The 17,848-nt window shown below is 39.1% G+C and overlaps 1 protein-coding gene across 2 annotated transcripts in view; it reads left to right on the top strand.

Moving 5' to 3' along the window:
- Window positions 1–262: 262 nt before the first annotated feature.
- Window positions 263–17,848, top strand: part of Dach1 (dachshund family transcription factor 1) — a 359,092-nt gene continuing 341,506 nt past the window's right edge. The window contains exon 1 of one of the 2 annotated variants that reach the window (XM_075949512.1): window positions 263–1,592. In XM_075949512.1, the coding sequence (XP_075805627.1) occupies window positions 766–1,592 (827 nt within the window). In that variant the 5' untranslated portion in view covers window positions 263–765. The remainder of the gene's footprint in view (window positions 1,593–17,848) is intronic. The other variant, XM_075949513.1, reaches the window with a different exon arrangement.

Genomic DNA, 17,848 nt, shown 5'->3' with positions numbered 1-17,848 from the left:
TCTCTCTCTCTCTCTCTCTCCACCCCCCACCAGTCTCCCTCGCGGGGAGCAACACTCTGGAGCCCAGCTTTTCTAGGGCTTTCCTCCCACCCTTTCTCCCTGTACCCTCCCTCTTTTCCTACCCGCCCCCCCCCCCCTCCGTCTCGCGCTCTCAGAGTCTGCTCCGAGTTCCTGGTTGGATAATTTGGGTTAATACTAGTGAGTGAGGTTTTCGCGGCTTCAAAGGGTATTTCAAGTATCCGGAGCTCCTCCCCTCTGCACCGTGTGACAACAACAACTCGTCCAGCCGGCAGCCTGCACTTTCAGCTCATTTTCTCTCTGTCATTCCCCTCTCAATCTTTGATCAATGTACTTGCCAGGGAGAACCCAAGTCCCTCAACCCTCCTCCTTTTCACCTTCATCCTTAACTTTGTGCTAGAGCGGGACCCACATACCACCAGCCGACCCTCCCGTTCCCCCACCCCCCTCCAGAGCAGCCCGCGATCCCAGCCCCGGGAGAGGACTCGCATTTCTACTTGCGGGACACTTTTGTGCGTTTCTCTCTCGAGCGCCTCTCGCGCTCGCCCCTCCTGCGCTCGCTCTTTCTTACCCTCACCTCATTTTCTCCCCTTCTCTCTCTCTTTCTCCAGCCCGGGTTCCTTCCTAGAGTGGTTCTTGTCGCTGCCCCCCTCGATCCTTGTCCCTCTCTCCCCCTTCCCCTCTGGGGGGTGTGTGGCAACTTTTCCCCCTCGCTTCTCCTCCTTCTGTTTCCCCTTATATGTGACCATGGCAGTGCCGGCGGCTTTGATCCCTCCGACCCAGCTGGTCCCCCCTCAACCCCCGATCTCCACTTCTGCTTCCTCCTCTGGCACCACCACCTCCACCTCCTCGGCGACGTCGTCTCCGACTCCGTCCATCGGACCCCCGGCGTCTTCTGGGCCAACTCTGTTCCGGCCAGAGCCCATCGCCTCTTCTGGTTCTTCTTCGGCGGCGGCCACAGTCACCTCTCCTGGTAGCGGCGGCGGCGGCAGCGGAGGCGGCGGTGGCAGCGGCGGCAACGGAGGCGGCAGCGGCGGGAGCAACTGCAACCCCAGCCTGGCGGCCGGGAGCGGCGGCGGCAGCATTAGCGCTGGCGGCGGCGGCGCCTCCAGCACCCCCATCACCGCAAGCACCGGCAGCAGCAGCAGCAGCAGCAGTAGCAGCAGCAGCAGCAGCAGCAGCAGTAGCAGCAGTAGCAGCAGTAGTAGCAACAGCTGCGGCCCCCTCCCCGGGAAACCTGTGTACTCAACCCCATCCCCAGTGGAAAACACCCCCCAGAATAATGAGTGCAAAATGGTGGATCTGAGGGGGGCCAAAGTGGCTTCCTTCACGGTGGAGGGCTGCGAGCTCATCTGCTTGCCCCAGGCTTTCGACCTGTTTCTGAAGCACTTGGTGGGGGGCTTGCACACCGTCTACACCAAACTGAAGCGGTTGGAGATCACACCGGTGGTGTGCAATGTGGAACAGGTTCGCATCCTGAGGGGACTGGGGGCCATCCAGCCCGGAGTGAACCGCTGCAAACTCATCTCCAGGAAGGACTTCGAGACCCTCTACAATGACTGCACCAATGCCAGGTAAAGAGCGGAGGGGAACCTCCCGTCGCCCCGGTCCTTTCCCACCTTCCTCCTATCCCTTCCCTCATTCGGTTCCCATCGCCGCCCGCTCCTCGCGTCTTGAAGAGCGCGGCCCTCTCCTCTGGGTCCCCAAGGCTAGTCTCCTTCACCCGACCTCCTGGACAAATTCGCATGGCTCCGTGCCGGCCGGGTCTTCCCGATGCTCCCCAGGGCTTTTGGGCTCGGCTGCCTTGGCTCTTGGGATACACAGAGCGGGGAGCAGGAGGAAGGTGCCTTCCCAGGAGTCGCAACCCTTTCCAGGGAGTGCTGGCCACCGGCACCCTATCTGGGCGCTACTGCCCGCGTGTGCACTCCCGGGTCCTGGTTCCTCCGGAAGCCTCTGGGCACCTATAGGGGAGGAGGGAGGTCGTGACCCTAAGCCCACAGCTTTCGGAAGCGGGGGGATGCGCTCAGGGGTAGGGGGTACTCTAGAAAGAAAGGAGGGTGGTCTGGCAGCCAAGAGCGGTGCTGAGAAGTCATTAGGGGAACAGTACCTGGGGCTGAAAGAAGAGCAGGGGTGATCCGAGAGTTCACGCTGGGAGTTCACCCCGAAATCCCAGAGGGAAGCTTGTGTAGGGGAGGGGTCTCCGTGTTCGCAAATGTGTGTGTGTGTGTGTGTGTGTGTGCGAGAGAGAGAGAGAGCGTGTGTGTCCCCTGTGTGTGTATGTGTGTGTGCACGCGCGCATGTGTGTGTGTTCTCTCTCTCTCTCTCTCTCTCTCTCTCTCTCTCTCTCTCTCTCTCTCTCTCTCTCTCTCTCTGTGTGTGTGTGTGTGTGTGTGTGTGTGTGTTGCTTGAGAGGGGTAAAAGGAGTATGTTTGCCTCGGGGCAGATGTGAGGGCACAAACTCATTTTGTTCTTTAGGCGATGACCTGGTGTCCCAGTCTCTTGGAAGCTGAACTGGATAAGTGAAAAAGAAAGAGCACAACTTGCTCACGCTCTTTGCAAAGTGCGATTCACCCGTCTTCTTTCTTTCTTTGCTGAGGATAGTCGCTAAGGAAAAGAGTTGGTGTACATTTTGCCCTAGGATGCTAAGGGCTTGAAGGCTTTTTTTTCTAGTTTTCTTTGATAAAGAAAGCGTGAGCACAGAGGAGGCCTTGGGACAGTCCCTGACCCAACCAGTTTTATGCTAATGAACGCTCAGTGGGGGAGGATCTACCGAGAGGGGGCGGGAGTGGGGCAACTTGTCAGTTTCGGGGTAGAAATGATCCAGCCGGCTGCTCACAGAGGAAGAAGTTCAGAGGTTCTGGGAAAAAGAGAGTAGGCAAAGTTGGAGATCTGAAGCAGACACTTGGGAACTGGGCGAAAAGATTCATAAACAACTTGGGTACCTTTAAAACGAGATTAAATACTGAGAGAAAGAAAGCAGGGGCTCTTAGCAGAGCTATGGAAACAGGAGCTGGGAGGGTGAGAAGGCGATAGTTGCCACCTAAAGGAAACGGGGGGGGGGGGGGGGCTAAAGCCAGCAGCTATTTCTTCTTTGAGACTAGTGTTCTGTAGGGCCTAAGAAGAAAAGGAAGAAGGCTGGAACTCCATCCCGGCCTGACTTAGCTAAAATTCTTTTCAAAGGATTAAAGATGTCTGGGTCTTGACCTCTTATTTCAACTGTGTGTGTGTCTGTGTGTGTGTGTGTGTGTGTGTGTGTGTGTGTGTGTGTGATCCTGCGCGCGCATATGCGCACGCACACATGCTCCTGCTGGATCTAGTGTATGGCCAGATGGCAGTGGGCATGGGTGGGCATGCTGATCACTAAATGCCATTTAGTCAGATAACTGTCATTCTTGGTTGTCCAGAAGATAAAATATTTGTCCAAAACCCGTCGCAAAAACTATCAGAAGCAAGGCAAAATTTGGTTCTTGAATTATGAACCATGCAAGGTAAAACTGGAAGTCAATTCAGATACTTCTGTTGTCATACTGACTCTGTGACAAATTGAGACGCTGATTTTCTCTTTACTAATGAAATGTCCTCTCTTCTCCCAGTCGTCATTGTGTGCCTCTGATGCTAGATCGGTTCACATACACACACACATACACACACACACACACACACACACACACACACACACACACACACACAGTGAGAATTCCTTACAATGGCTATGTGATGTTATACATTCTAAGACTTGAAACGGAAGTTATATAACTGGAGGCTAGTCTTGAAGTTACCATTTCTTTTTTAAGTTTTCTTTTTACTTTCCTTCCTCCTCCTACTCCTTTTGGTCCTCATCCTCTTCTTCCTTACAGTTTTCCTTCTCAGAGTCTCGCAGCAGTTCTAGAGTCTTAAGCTGCAAGGCCAAAGATAAGTGAAATCCAGTGGAACTGTCTATCCTTTTTAAAATATCTCATCTGTACCCCAATTATATTTCACTCTGCCTTAATATTTGTGATTGAATGTATTGTTCTCAAGTCCTCCTTCAAACTGTTCTTAAGCATGGGAAGTGCTGGTTGACTATTATATCTTGATTTTATATCAACTAAAAAGCCTGCTCAACATAACTACATGGAAATTTTGCAAGTTCACCTGAGAAGGTGTGCGTAGATACCCGCACAGGTTCTTTGAATTCTGCCACAGGCTAAGCAATGGGGAAATACATTTGAACTTTCTCTCACCAAATACACAATTTGCATATAGCACATTACTATTTTAATGATAATGAATATGGTTACCCTTTCATTTCTTCATTTTGAAAGCAATAGCCTGAATGCTTTGTATCTTGAACTCAAAAAAACTAAATTTGCTTTTTCATTTAAATCCAGTTTATGCTTTGGTGTTAAGATTTTGTTTTTATAAATTGAGAAGAGTGACTTTGTTACCCAGCTTCTCTCTGTCCTGGGTGTTTAATAGACCAAGAGAAAATTTGCATTGTATTATTGAAAATGTAGAAGTAATAAAATTGCCAGTATATGTTTAGTTGTATAGATACAGTATGGGGAGGCAGAGAGAGAGAGATCATAGTATTCTCAGCTGCTTACAGGATGTATATCTATTAAGGACTCTTAGCAATATTTAAATTTCAGGGAATTTTAGGAACCAAAGTGATGTTAAAGGAAAGAAACGTTAATAAACTTCTTGAGAGTGACTCAGGAGCAGTAGCAAACCTTAAAGTCGATTTAATTTGCTTGGGGCTATTGAATTCGTATGCTCTCTATGAAAATGAGAGTAAATGTTGAGGCCATCTGTCACTACCACTAGGAGATGAAAAAGGCACCATCGCCTTCTAGACAGTGAAGCTAAAAAGGATAGGTCTCAGCCACTAAAGAAAATGTAAGGAAACACATTGAAAAGTTGTTAAAAGGCGAAGTCTGACCTTGGTCTGTTTCCTCCAATTATTATTTTAAAACTAAACATTAGTTGTCTGAACTTGGCTGTTGCAACAGAGGTCAGTTAATTAACTGCTAACCATTAAATAACAACAACAACAAAAGTAATTATGTACATGGTCAAGTCTGTTTGTGTCAGTCCATTGCTGGTTTGTACATTTGGGTTAAGGTTTGATTTTTTCTGTGAATTCGTGTAACAAAAAGTGGCTCTTGCATTATGTGATCTAAATGCTTGCACTCCTATTATTGCCAGAAGATGATTTTTGTTTCTGTATCTTGGAAGCCAGACTATGACTAGGCTTCTATGTGGCCCGAGATTTGCGGAGGCTTTTTTTTTTATGTTGCCTTATGTCTAACCTTTCACAGGCATGCACATATATTCATGAAAGCATTCTATTACCCTTAAAGCAGATACTATCCATGAACATAAATTGGAATATTTGCCAAGCCTTATATGTTTCTGGGTCATATCTGACTATAGTTTTAGTGTAAGAAGCACATTTTCCCTTAACTTTTTGCTTTGTTTTTCTTGTCAGGGATTTTAATAAAGATAGAAAGATGGGGCAGTATTTACCTAACGTTTTCCTTGTTGCCTGCTTTGCATTCACGTGGGACTTTTAATACAAACTGAGATTCACTTACTTCTGATAGACAATCATGATGCTTGGCACAGAGAAATTCAACAATTATTTCATATGCAGAAACTATGCTTTTGAAGTTTTTGTGTTATGGTAGATTAATGGTTCTTATAAAACCAAGTATCTCATTTTATAACATTTCAAAAAGAAAGCGACATGATTAGATAACCAAGCCATAAAATATGAAAGCTAGTTTGGTTTTGCAACTTATTTCTTTCTGGTTTACAAAAGTTAGGCAATGATAGTTTAGTAGAAAATATATGAATGAGATATGAGAATATCACCCTAAGATTGATTGATATTGATCAACTTGTAGTGTAGATTATAAGTTTTATAGATATGTAACTAATATTTATTTAGTCTGTTTTCTTCCTTGAAATTAGGGTTGAGTTTAATTAATATTGTCAAAAATGCACATGGTTTTAAATGATTTTACTTTTAGAAAAACAGACTTTTGGTAAATATTGTGATACAATAAACCTGATTTTCACAAATAATATCTTATTTTTAAAGCTTAAAATATTATCTAAAATGAATGGTAGCCCCCATGCCCAGTTTACTTACACAAAATTTAATAAATTTGATATAGATTTTTAAAATCACATCCTTATTAGTCAGTGCTTGCTGTTCTCTTTTTTGCTACTGCATTTCATGGGGTTGCATGTAAATTACTGAGACAATATTAGACACCCTCTCCTTGCTTCACTTACCTCCTCCAGTCCCCTGGGATGTGACACCCAATATTGATTAAAGTCTTGGCAGAATTTAAGCATAAATCACTCCTTTCTTTGGCGATTTACTATGTGTGATTCACCGCCATACAAAAACAGAATATGCTTTATTGTTTCTCATTTGATGTTTAGCTTCTGGAATGTAAGTAGCATTTGCAAATTAGCTTAATGTGCAACCAAGTAGTTGTCATTTGAAGAACACTCTGTGATTCGACTATCAATCAGTATTCTATTTCCTTCTCAAGTTATTTTATTCAATTGTTTCCTACAATTCTCTTTGCTAATCAAGTAAAACAGTTGTTTTAATAATGCTGTATTAGCAACACAAAATACAGCCTTTGCAAAATCTAGTGAGAAGTGGGTTTTTCACAGGTTGTAGGTTGTCTCCCTTTGAATTTTTGCATGAAGAAAACAGTTTGAACCCTGCCTTCTCAGTAGGTACAGGTGAGTTTACCGCTTTTAATGAAATATTTTGATCGCAAGTATGTTTTAGGTTCTTTGCTACACTTCAAAACTTTGTCTGAATTTTATTTTTCAAAGCTATCATTTTCAGGCTGTCAACACAAAACTGTCACCTCAAATTATATGCTTTGGAAATGGCAGGGAATATGAAGTTGTAAAGAACTCTCTGAGTGCTTAAAATGTGGTTCATTCAAGGTACCATCATTTTATATTTCAATTGTTACAAAAACTATAATGAGATTATCATTGGCTAGCATGTACAAGTTTCTATTTTGGGGTAGATTCTGATTGGTCAGTTTGAGATATTTGTGTATAAGAATAATTACTTATAAGAATTCCCAACTTAAATATTCCAGATAAGACTGCATTTATATTTTCAGCCTTTGAGAAGACACGGAGAGGCTTCTTTATCATAATATTTGTTGTGTTCATTGTTGGTCAAAGCCAGAAATGTTCAATTAAAAACAACTTAATTGAGCTTAAGGAAGAGTAGTATTAAAGACTGTTTCTAAACTGATATTTACCTCAGGCCTAGCAGAGACTTTCTGCAAACTCAAATCCATAAGATATTAAAATGTATTTACTTTCCTTCTAAATTTTACAAGTATTTTTATGACACAATAGCTAGGTTTTTTTTAAAGGCTTCCTTATTGGCTAATATTTGCTTTTTAAAAGATGTGTTTCATACACAAATGGCTTTGCTAAAAGAGTGTATCTGTTAACAAAATGATATTTGCAAACTAGGAACATCCAGGATAAGATATTCAGTTTGTTGTAATGAGCTATCTTTGACAAAACACTGATTGCAAATCACACACACACACACACACACACACACACACACACACACACACATACACACATTTATTCCAAAGTGTTCTGATGGTCTATTAAGTGTGTGTTTCTTGTTCCCTAGCTGTAGGCAGTGAATGATTAACTGTATGCGTAAAGTTCTACTTACAAATACACGTCCAATCATATGAGAAAATGATCTAAGTTAACACATCATCCAAGTCAAGGACTTCAAGCCAGGTGCATTGAAATTGTCATGGTATCCTCTGATGGATTTTTGCATAAGAAGCTACATTCTCAATTTCCCAATTAAGAAATTCATCTTTAGGTTCTTCTAGATTAAATATGAGACTTGTCAATGGATGAATTTTGTTAAGACTGCAATCTCGTTACCTGATCCCAAATGACTTAGAGTTGGTCCAATATTTCAATCTAGAATTCTTTTATGTTTTTAAACGTAGGAGATTTGACTGCAAGTTGTAAAAGTCAATTTTTTAAACTAGAAAACTCGTCATTTAATTGGTCTTAACTTTTTCTTTGGTAATATAAGTGTGAGGAAGGATCCTAAACCACACAGCACAGCAAGCAGCGAACATCATCAGTTACTCTACAAAACAGGCTTAGAGCAATGATGAGTGCTAGACAGAGATAGAGCATGGGAATCTAAACGAAGCCTTCAAAACTCTCGTCATTTGGGCAGCGCCCACATTTCTAGAAAGTTGTTCAATTGAAATAAGCCAGGCGCAGAAAGACAAAGGTTATATTAGTTAACTTACGTATGGAATCTTAAAGGTTGTTCTTAAAAGAGCATGTTAGGTAGGTGCTTGCCAGAAGCTGAGAGTAATATTGGTCAAGGGATACACAATTTTACCTAGATATGAGGAGGGAGTTCGGGAGATTTTTTTGTGCAGTATTGTTTCTATATGTAAACCATTTCAAATCTAGCAGAGAAATTTGAAGAGTGTATTTGTTGGCCAAAGATTTGTCTGATTAAAGTACAGTCTTCACTGAGTGAATATTGAAAGAGTCAGGAGGGAACAGGTTGCATTTTATGAGTCACATTGGATAATGAAATCTTTCTTCAGTAGAAGCAAACAAAGTAAAAACAAAGTAGGAACAATTCACAATGTTAAATTGTCTTTGGCTTTATATAGCATCAAGTGTTTCTAAACAGTTAGGCTACTTTTTCCATCACAATAGGAAAAAATAGTCTCACTGTTTTAGCAAGGGCTATCAAATTATATATCAGGAAATTTGGCCAGCTGAAAGGCAAGTCCTGAATGGAAACAGAAATTTCTGGGGTAAATAATTTAAGTTAAGCTTTACTGACCATATCTTAACTGAATCAATGTTAATGTTAATCAAGAAGTATTTTATTCACCTGGCATATGAAATATTTTCCTAAAATCATAAATAATATTCTGAAATTTTATTAACAATTAAGAGGCTGTACTAATAATAGCATTGTTATTTTCAAGATGTTCCATTGATGTGCCAATCAAGTAAATGACTTGAAGCTGAAACTTTTGAATTCATTACAGCTATGAAAAAAATCTGCTGATACCTTCAACTCTATTCTTATTTCACATTTTAAATATTTAAACTTTATTTAACCTTATTCTCAGAAGGAATATTTCTTGAGCTGTACATCTGTTAGCTTTACAGACCTTTGAACTTTAAGAAAATGACTTAAACCACTTTTATTTTTCATATTGCCAGCCCTACAAGGCTAGATAGTCTTGCATGTACAGCAGGTGTACCTATGAGAATCTGTGATGGATATTTTTATTTATGTGAATTTTATTCCGTTTGATGTCAATGTCTTGATAATGCAAATAACTATGATATATTTAGATAAAAACCTTTACATATGTTCATGTGCATATTTGCAACTGTTGAACATAGCCAGAGGATAAATGACTTATTCTAGAATTTTTCTTAGTTTTCTTGTTTATAATTCATCAAAGCATAAAATATGTTTTCAAAAACGTATTTTAGTTTACACATTTATTTGCCAAGAAATTTGAACTTAATTTTAGAATAAAGAAGAAGTTATTTGCACTTATATATTTTAAATTCAATTAAAACTATAAGGGTACAACACTCTTAGGACAATAGCTAAAACTTAATACGTTTTTTTAAGTATTTATTTTTATGATGAATTAAATGTACTGTTCCTTTTCTATTTAGAGTGCACAGATAAGAATTTTTTGTATAAATATACATTAAATTATAAGATGAAAAAGTCTAAGCATTTCTTAATAACACTAAATAAATGTGTGTGTACTTGCTTTAAAGTTTTTGTTGGTATACGTCATTCCTTTTTGGACTTTAGAGAAAGCTTATCTCTAAGAACCAGTGGATACATTGTCAGACAATAACTTCATACCCTGAAGAGAAGTAGCTTCTTTAAAGGCTTTGCCATCAGTGAACTGAGCTGAGGAGGAGGTCAGTGGGTTAATCTTCGTGTCTACATAAGGAGATGCGTATTACCACTTCTTGCCCCAGTCTGTAATTGTCTTTGAAAACACTTGGTAAAGATCCAGATAAATTGAAATCAATCACTTTCGCAGTCATTCCATGGCACTTGTCAAGTCATTACACCGGTGGTAACAGTGCAAGTATAGAAAGATGCTTATTTTTTTTTAAAAAAAACCTTGTCCATTTCAAATTTTCAACTTCATCTAAGATTCTAGAATTACAAGCAATACCACCCAAAATTGCACATAGTAGATAAACTTTAGGCATATTTATTCTACAGGGAGTTCATCTTTTCAGTTGGTTATTCAAATAGAAATAAATACTTGTAGCTTCACATTTCCCATCTTCGGGTTTGCAATATGTTAGAAGGAAAAGTGATAAATAACCGAAGTGGCTTCCTAATATTCTACAGCTTGAGAACTCTGATGCCTTTATTCTGACTTCTCAGAATTAACTGACAAGTGATTAAGAATAACCAGAGATGATTGCATGTCTGCTTTTCTTTGCTTTTTTTCTTCTGCACACCATTGACAGGACATGCAGATTTGAACTTGTAGCCAGGAACAGCCCTTCCATGCTTAAAATTGCCCAAAGACCCCCAGGGATGGAAGCTTGACCTGCTTTTATGAAACCATAGAATTACATTTATACAAGTTACCCCATGGGAAAACAACAAACTGATCCTAATTCAAACCTTAATATTGGAGCCTTCTGGGTCAAATTTGATTTTTTTTTGTAACACCTGTTTGATTACCATATTAGGGAACCTGATATGCTTACAAAATTTAAAAATATCATCTATTAGTGATTTTTAATTAACACTGAATACTCAAAAATTTGAAGCTATTTAAGTTTATTCATGTTATTATAGTGTTGATTATTGAAAATAAAATGTTTTAATGTATAATTCCTAGACTTAAGGAACTAAAATTCAAACTTATTTAATTAGAAGATGAACAAATTTCTTGTGAATTTAATTTCCCTCAAGCAGTGAGCTAGCCTAAGTGGAACAAAATATTTTATTTTTTTATTTTTATTTTTTTTAAATTTATTTATTTATTAAATATTTCTGCTTCCTCCCCGCCACCGCCTCCCATTTCCCTCCCCCTCCTCCAATCAAGTCCCCCTCCCTCATCAGCTTGAAGAGCAATCAGGGTTCCCTGACCTGGAACAAAATATTTTAAAAGGTTGTTTTTCTTGCTATAAGTTTCAAGAATAAAGATTTTATACTAGTGTGTTTCATTTTCCTAGTGTTGCATTCTAAATGGGTACAATTTTGTTTTCTTTTGAGTTGGATTGCCCAGAGGAGTTTCTAAAGGACCTAGTTTTATCTCCATTAGAAACAACTGAACATGGTCACTAGTCCCTGGAGTGCACCGACATTGTTTGTATTTTAGCTGACTTTGCTTTAGCATATGAAATGGGTTCAACATGGAAATCTGAGGGCAACAATTGGTTCATAGGAAAAAAAAACCCAGAAACTCAATTTTCATAGTCTGCTTAGTGTCTGGAGTACCCAAATAGTTTGTTGCATATTCAAATGTGACTAATATATGTGTGATTGGTATGTGTAGCGTCACAACTCTTTGCTCCTGAGGGGAGACAGAGAAGTGAAAGTGTGCTTACTCTTAGAATGTTTGACATCCTATTCACTAACATCTCAATGCCACAACACCGTTACAAGGGCACAGAAACACACAATCCTGGGACTAGTTGACCGTTTCAGTCATTTCATCATCAGACTTTGAAGTTTAAGCGATCACATTCCTTTTCCAATTTAAAATAAAAAAGGAATCTGGGACATCATTTGCTTCTTTTACACTTAATATCCAAAGCCTCCTAGATTAGGTTACTTTTCTATAATGAACCACTTTTGAATAAAGGTATGGAGCTATAGAAATTTCTAATATATGATATGCCATTTATTATCTTCTTCAGCATGAAACACTGCACCAGTGACGGTAACATTTCCTGAAGTCACCTTAATTCCAACCTTATAGAATACCAATATCTGGTTCTGTGTTTGATTGAGTTTCAGCGTTTTCTTTGTCTGGATGCATGATTTTAACTATGATGGAAGGAGGGGAGAAAATAGATGCTAAGTTTGCTGCTGCTGAGATTAATATAATATGGGAAGGCAGCCTATTCTGACTTTGCAGTGCCAGTGATAGGAAGTTTCTCAAACTTTTTTTTTTTGTCTTCCATGGCTCTCTGAAACTCCATTTTCAATAATAATGATTGATGATACCCACACAATGTGATCTGAGAAAAACAAAAGGACACCTTTAAAAAATTCTCTCTGTAGAAGTGTACAAAAAGAAAAGAGAGAAAACTTATCTTTTAGGAAAAATCTCTAAAAGTGGAATATTGCTTATAACACCCAGGCATCTACATCTACTTAGACTACATGTCTTCGGACAGCAAACTAAATTCTATCTCCATAAATATCCTTATCATCTGAACTATCCTTTTAATGATCCCTTTTTTCTTTCTCGGGAAAGCGTACATGAAATTGTAAAGGAAATAGGAACCCTTTACTATGAAATCTACCTATAAGCATTTAGCCAAGACCAGAACAAACCTTGGGTTTTAAATTTCTGGTGTTTTGATTAGAGTTTCTCAATTACAAAATGTGACAATATACTTCATTTCTATTAAAGTGTTTCATTCCAGGTTTAGGAAATAAAATTAGAATGATACATTTGATCTGGAGTAAACTTTCTTGCTTTTTTGTTTTGGGGAGTGGACTGAATAAGGACCCATGACAGGAACGCTGTTTGTTTTTCACAAAAGTTGTTTGTGATTTCAGGTACCCCTGGGAAATCTCTTGATCAGATTCACATCTGTTCCTGTCAAAGTGGGTGCTAAGATACCGGTCACCCAGCAACCATGTCCAAGAGGGAATTGGGCCGATAATAACTTCAAAAAGGAATGACAGATGCTAGATTAGGATGAAAGACAAAACGCATGAAAAATGAGCTTGTTAGAATCAAAAATTTGTTCAAGCACCTTTATGTAAATTAAATGAATATTGAATATTTGCATGCAGTAATTTCTACTTTTTTACTTGATTATAAAGGAAAGAATAGTGCATTTAAACTCACAAATGCCACTTCTTTCTTTGTCACTAATTAACATACAAAGCAGAATCTCTTTTTAAAAATCAGATTAGCCACCTGGGTTCTTCTGTCCCTACAAAGAATGTGACGATGCTTTCCTGTGACAGCAGTACTTTCAAAATGACTTAGCTTATCTGTTTTCTTCCCTGATAAACACTCTCCTGTGAGTTACGTTTATTTTAGGAGAATATAAATCCCTTTCTTGAGAACGCATTTCAGAAGTAACCTTATCCTGTTGTCCTTGAAATTGCTTAATGTACATTAATAAAAGATCACTCGAGAGGAGTTCACACCAAAAGCACAGGCTTCTCATTGACTGGTTAAATAACAATGCCTTTAAGTAAAAGAGAGAGGAATGTTGGACAGGAAAGTGAGCAGATCCCCTCACAATTTAAGATGCTCTTTGATACATTACAGTTTTTCTATTGAACTGTTCACATACTAATCAGAATTTAGTAGGGCTGATAGAATGTAGTGATTGAGAGGAGCTTCTTCTGAGTCTTGGTTTAGTGATGTCTAATGTGGTCACGTAGAGAAATTGATTTTCTTCAGAAATTAATTAATTTTTCATATCGCCTTAAGCTGCAGTTAAAAAGAGTGCATACTTGTCTGTTTTTTCCAGAAATATTGCCTAATCATATTAATACCATTGCCCCAAGGATGAAAAGATAATTGTACAAATGCATTTGGAAATATGTATCACTGAGTATTTATGATTAAATTATGCAAATGACCCAGCTCTCATCCTTTCCAGACCCAGATTGTCTAATTAGGATTGATATGCTGAATAGATGTTCCAGAATTTGAATACAAGCATGTCCAAGGAGCAGAAAATTGGAAATGACAAGGCTGAAATCCAAAGAAAAGTGTCTTTCGTTTCTATACTTTGTTAATATGCTGTTAGTAGTTGAGGGCTCTTTCCACCCTTTGGCTATTTTGAGGTTCCTGTGTACTTATTAGAAACAACTACAGAAAAGGAACTGAGCTTTAGCAGCGGGTATTTTATTTCTCCTTGGCAACTCTATTTCAAAATAGTAATGTCTTGGTCATTCAAAATTAGCATAGGTGGTAAGCTTCGATGTAAACTTACCCTTGAGAGACTTGTATCTTGTGTCCTTTGAACTGGCAGCGTTGCTTTAAAGTTAGTTCTCCCAACTTAAGGGGCATAGGAGTGAAGCATTTTCTAAGGATAAGCTTTCTCAAAGCCATGCTTCATCTATCCCTTCATCCATTCACTCATTCCTCCATCCCTACACTTAATCTTGTAGTTGGAGAAAACTATTTAAGAAACAGTTCTGATTAAGCATAAAACGCAGCACTTTAAATGTAACAATGTTTGAATTTGAAGCCCTCAGCAGGCTTTCTCCCTCACTGATTACACTCATTCATCTTAGATGGGGGGGTGGTGGTGAGCAGCTAGGACAGGATGGAACTGTCAGGACTCCAGCCTTTGTTAAGCAGCGGGTAGTCAGTGCTTCTGAACTCGCTGGCTCCTGCTCCCCATCTGCAGGATGATGGATTGCAGTGTTTAATACATTTCAGCTTTTGTCTGTCATCGTGTGGACAGATAGTACTATCAGTGATTTCAATAGTGATTAGGGAGCCATTTCAGACTACTCCTATTGGCCAGACAGCTCCCAGGAATGTCTGATGAAACTCACTCATTGGCACTCTCACCATGTAAATGAGAAGTCTACGTGGAGACTGCATACACACTGTTTTAAGCGATACAGAAGCCCACTGAAAATCATAGATGATATTCCATTTTAGGATCAAATCTTATATGGTAATATTAAGACTATATGCACTAACTAGTCTCAAGTTGAAGATTGATCGGTATTCTTTATTTAGTGACAGCGTGAACGGCAGGGATGCATTCCAACATTCCATAGACTGTGATGTCAGTTGTTTATTTGGTCATCATTACAGACCTATTTATCCATATTGGAGGGTAGAAGGCAAGGATTTTGTTAAAGCAATGAGACACGAGCCTGGCATGCGCTGTGCTGGTACTTGCTGAGTTGTTGGTTCTTTATAGTTCACAACCCCAGAGGCTGAATACATTTCAACAACCAGAAATCCACTCTGTAATCACTCCATACTCTGCCTGGAGTGTCTCACTCTATTTATAGCACTGGTGTTAAAGAAAAAAATTAGGTAAAGGAAAAGAAACTATTCATTGAAGTCATTCATAATGCAGGAAAAGTTTTACTTTATGAATGGGGCTAAATAAATGACTCAAATTGGTAAATACGACATCGTTTACCAATTATAATATAATATGATCAGTGTAATATAAATGATGTATATTATAGAATGAATTATAAACATGGTGTCTTAACTCACATCCTCAGTAAAAAAAAAAAAAGAAAAAATTACCAAAATGGTAATCTAGTTAACACTTTGAAGCAAAAAATCTATGCAAGAAAACAATTACTTGTTTTTAATTTATGTTTATCAAGGAGAAAGAAGAAAATATTTAGATGGTCATCAGCAAAATGATGTTGTGACTAACCCTAGATCATCAATTATTTCGACTCTGTTTTGTGGTTCTGATAATATAAACTTTTACTCATGTCATTTTCAGCAAATATTTTTGGTTTGGGACATAGGACAACAAGGACAATCACAGAGAGAGATAGCACAGCACAAATGCATACTCACATAAACACGTGTTGATTCAGGTACACACCCACCCTTAAAAATACATATTTTTAACTAGCGGAACAGCTAAACTTGCTTTTGACCTTTCGATGTTGCTAATTTGGTAATGAGGACAGGTGGCACTGTATCTCCTAAGTTATGAAAGCTTATGTATATTTTGAAATTATCATGTTCATTGTCATATTTTAAGTTATTAAAAGGATGCTTAGCATAAAAGTTATGCATTCATTCTACATATTGTGAGGGAGTCCTTTGTAAGGGTCAACCAATTCGAGTGAGAATATATTATATTCTTATGTAAAAATTAATGTAACTGAGTTTAGGTAAATCTGGATTTTAAAACCAAAGCTCTTTATAGTTTGCATAGCATATAGTTAGTGAAATAATATACCCCAAAGAAGATGCCATATTGACTGGAACTGCTTTGAGGTGAGGAATGTTTACCAAATCAGTCTATAATGCAAACATCTCAGGCATGGCACTATTTTTGGTCTTGTGCTTGTAGCATCAGAGTGAATGGGAAGACCCGGATCTATTGAAGAATAAATCAGTCCAAAGTAGAATAGTTCCAGCCATGTTCAACGTTTACTGTCTTTCACCTGCTATTTCTTTGGTTATGAGTTTTAAAGGGGTAAGTAAAAATGAGTAGACTTTGAACACGAGGTCACGCAGGGAAATACTTCATAACAAAACAAAAGGAGAATTTATGCCATGCAAGTGTTTTAGCCTCCCGTGGAGAGCTTTGCTTTGGAGGAAAGTGATTCTCTCTCTTTTAGCATCTAATGGTTGCCTGTAGCTCTCCATGTAGAGATGAAGCCATGTGGAATTTTCTCTATCCATGTTTCCAAGTGTTAGCCCTGGCTGGATTCAGGGACCTGTGAGTGATGCCAGATGCAGTCAGGAGGTTGTATGTGCGTGTGCACACATGCAGGTTGTGAGCCTTTTTATTTGTCTTGCTAGTCTCGCATTTAATTAAACCCAGTATTTATAAAATAATTCTAATAATTTGTTTTGCTCTAGTCAAAATAAAAAAAATCTGTGATAGAAACTGATTGATTGAGTTTTTCACGAAGCTAAATGAATATGTTTGCTCTCTGAAAAGGGTTACCCAGGGAAGAATGCTAGAACCCTCTTTAAACTACTGCATCTGTCTCTAGCTCCAGTCTGATTCACAGCTCCTGCCTCTGTGTCATTCTAGCGATGACTCTTTGGTAGATCCATAAATTGGGGGAAATTTGAGTTGGGCTAGCAGGTTCAAGTTCTTATTGCTCAGGAACTTCCTATAATGATCCCGCCTCTAATGAGGTGAATTACTACTGCTTGAAAAAGGAGAAAAAGGAGTTTTGGCTATCTTAGGTAATAAATCACATTGACTGCCTGGCCGATCTGATCAATTGTGCATAAATCGGTGCCTTAAAGAGTCTTAAAATAAGATTTTACTGGGACCAATCGATCCTCTAGATTGTGTAAAGACATGGTCGCCTGCCTGTAGTTCACGGAACATGAGCATGCAGTCCCTGCACTGCCTTGGACTGTCACTGCTGAAATGAATGTTGCCAGGTTACATGGGAGTGGCTTCCCAGTAGTTTTCATTGTCATTTGAAATAGTTCTGTCCTATTTGGTTCTCTAAGTTAGGTTATCAAGAAAGTTTAATTATTTTTTTCTTTTTGTACTAGTAGGATTTGAACCTAGGACTCAATGCACTCTCGAATAGTGCTCTATTACTGAGGCACTTGGCCACAGTCTTTTTGCAAATGCATCTCACTAGATTGCAAAAGCTGGACTTGATCTCATTCTGTAGCTCAAACAAGCCTTCAGTTTTTGAGACTTCTATTTCAGCTTCCTTGTTACTTGGAATTGCAACATACCTGTGTCACCAGGCTTTGTCTATTGTTAATGCTGATGTTGACAAAAGCAGTTTTTGAAAGCCTTAGCAACAGGAATAATTTTTAGGAATTGTTTTTAATGAGAGTGTTATATTGCTATGAATATTTCAAAGGGGGTATTG

Source organism: Microtus pennsylvanicus, chromosome 15, assembly GCF_037038515.1.
Source record: "Microtus pennsylvanicus isolate mMicPen1 chromosome 15, mMicPen1.hap1, whole genome shotgun sequence".
Lineage (NCBI taxonomy): Eukaryota > Metazoa > Chordata > Mammalia > Rodentia > Cricetidae > Microtus > Microtus pennsylvanicus.
This window is presented reverse-complemented; position numbering and strand designations above follow the sequence as displayed.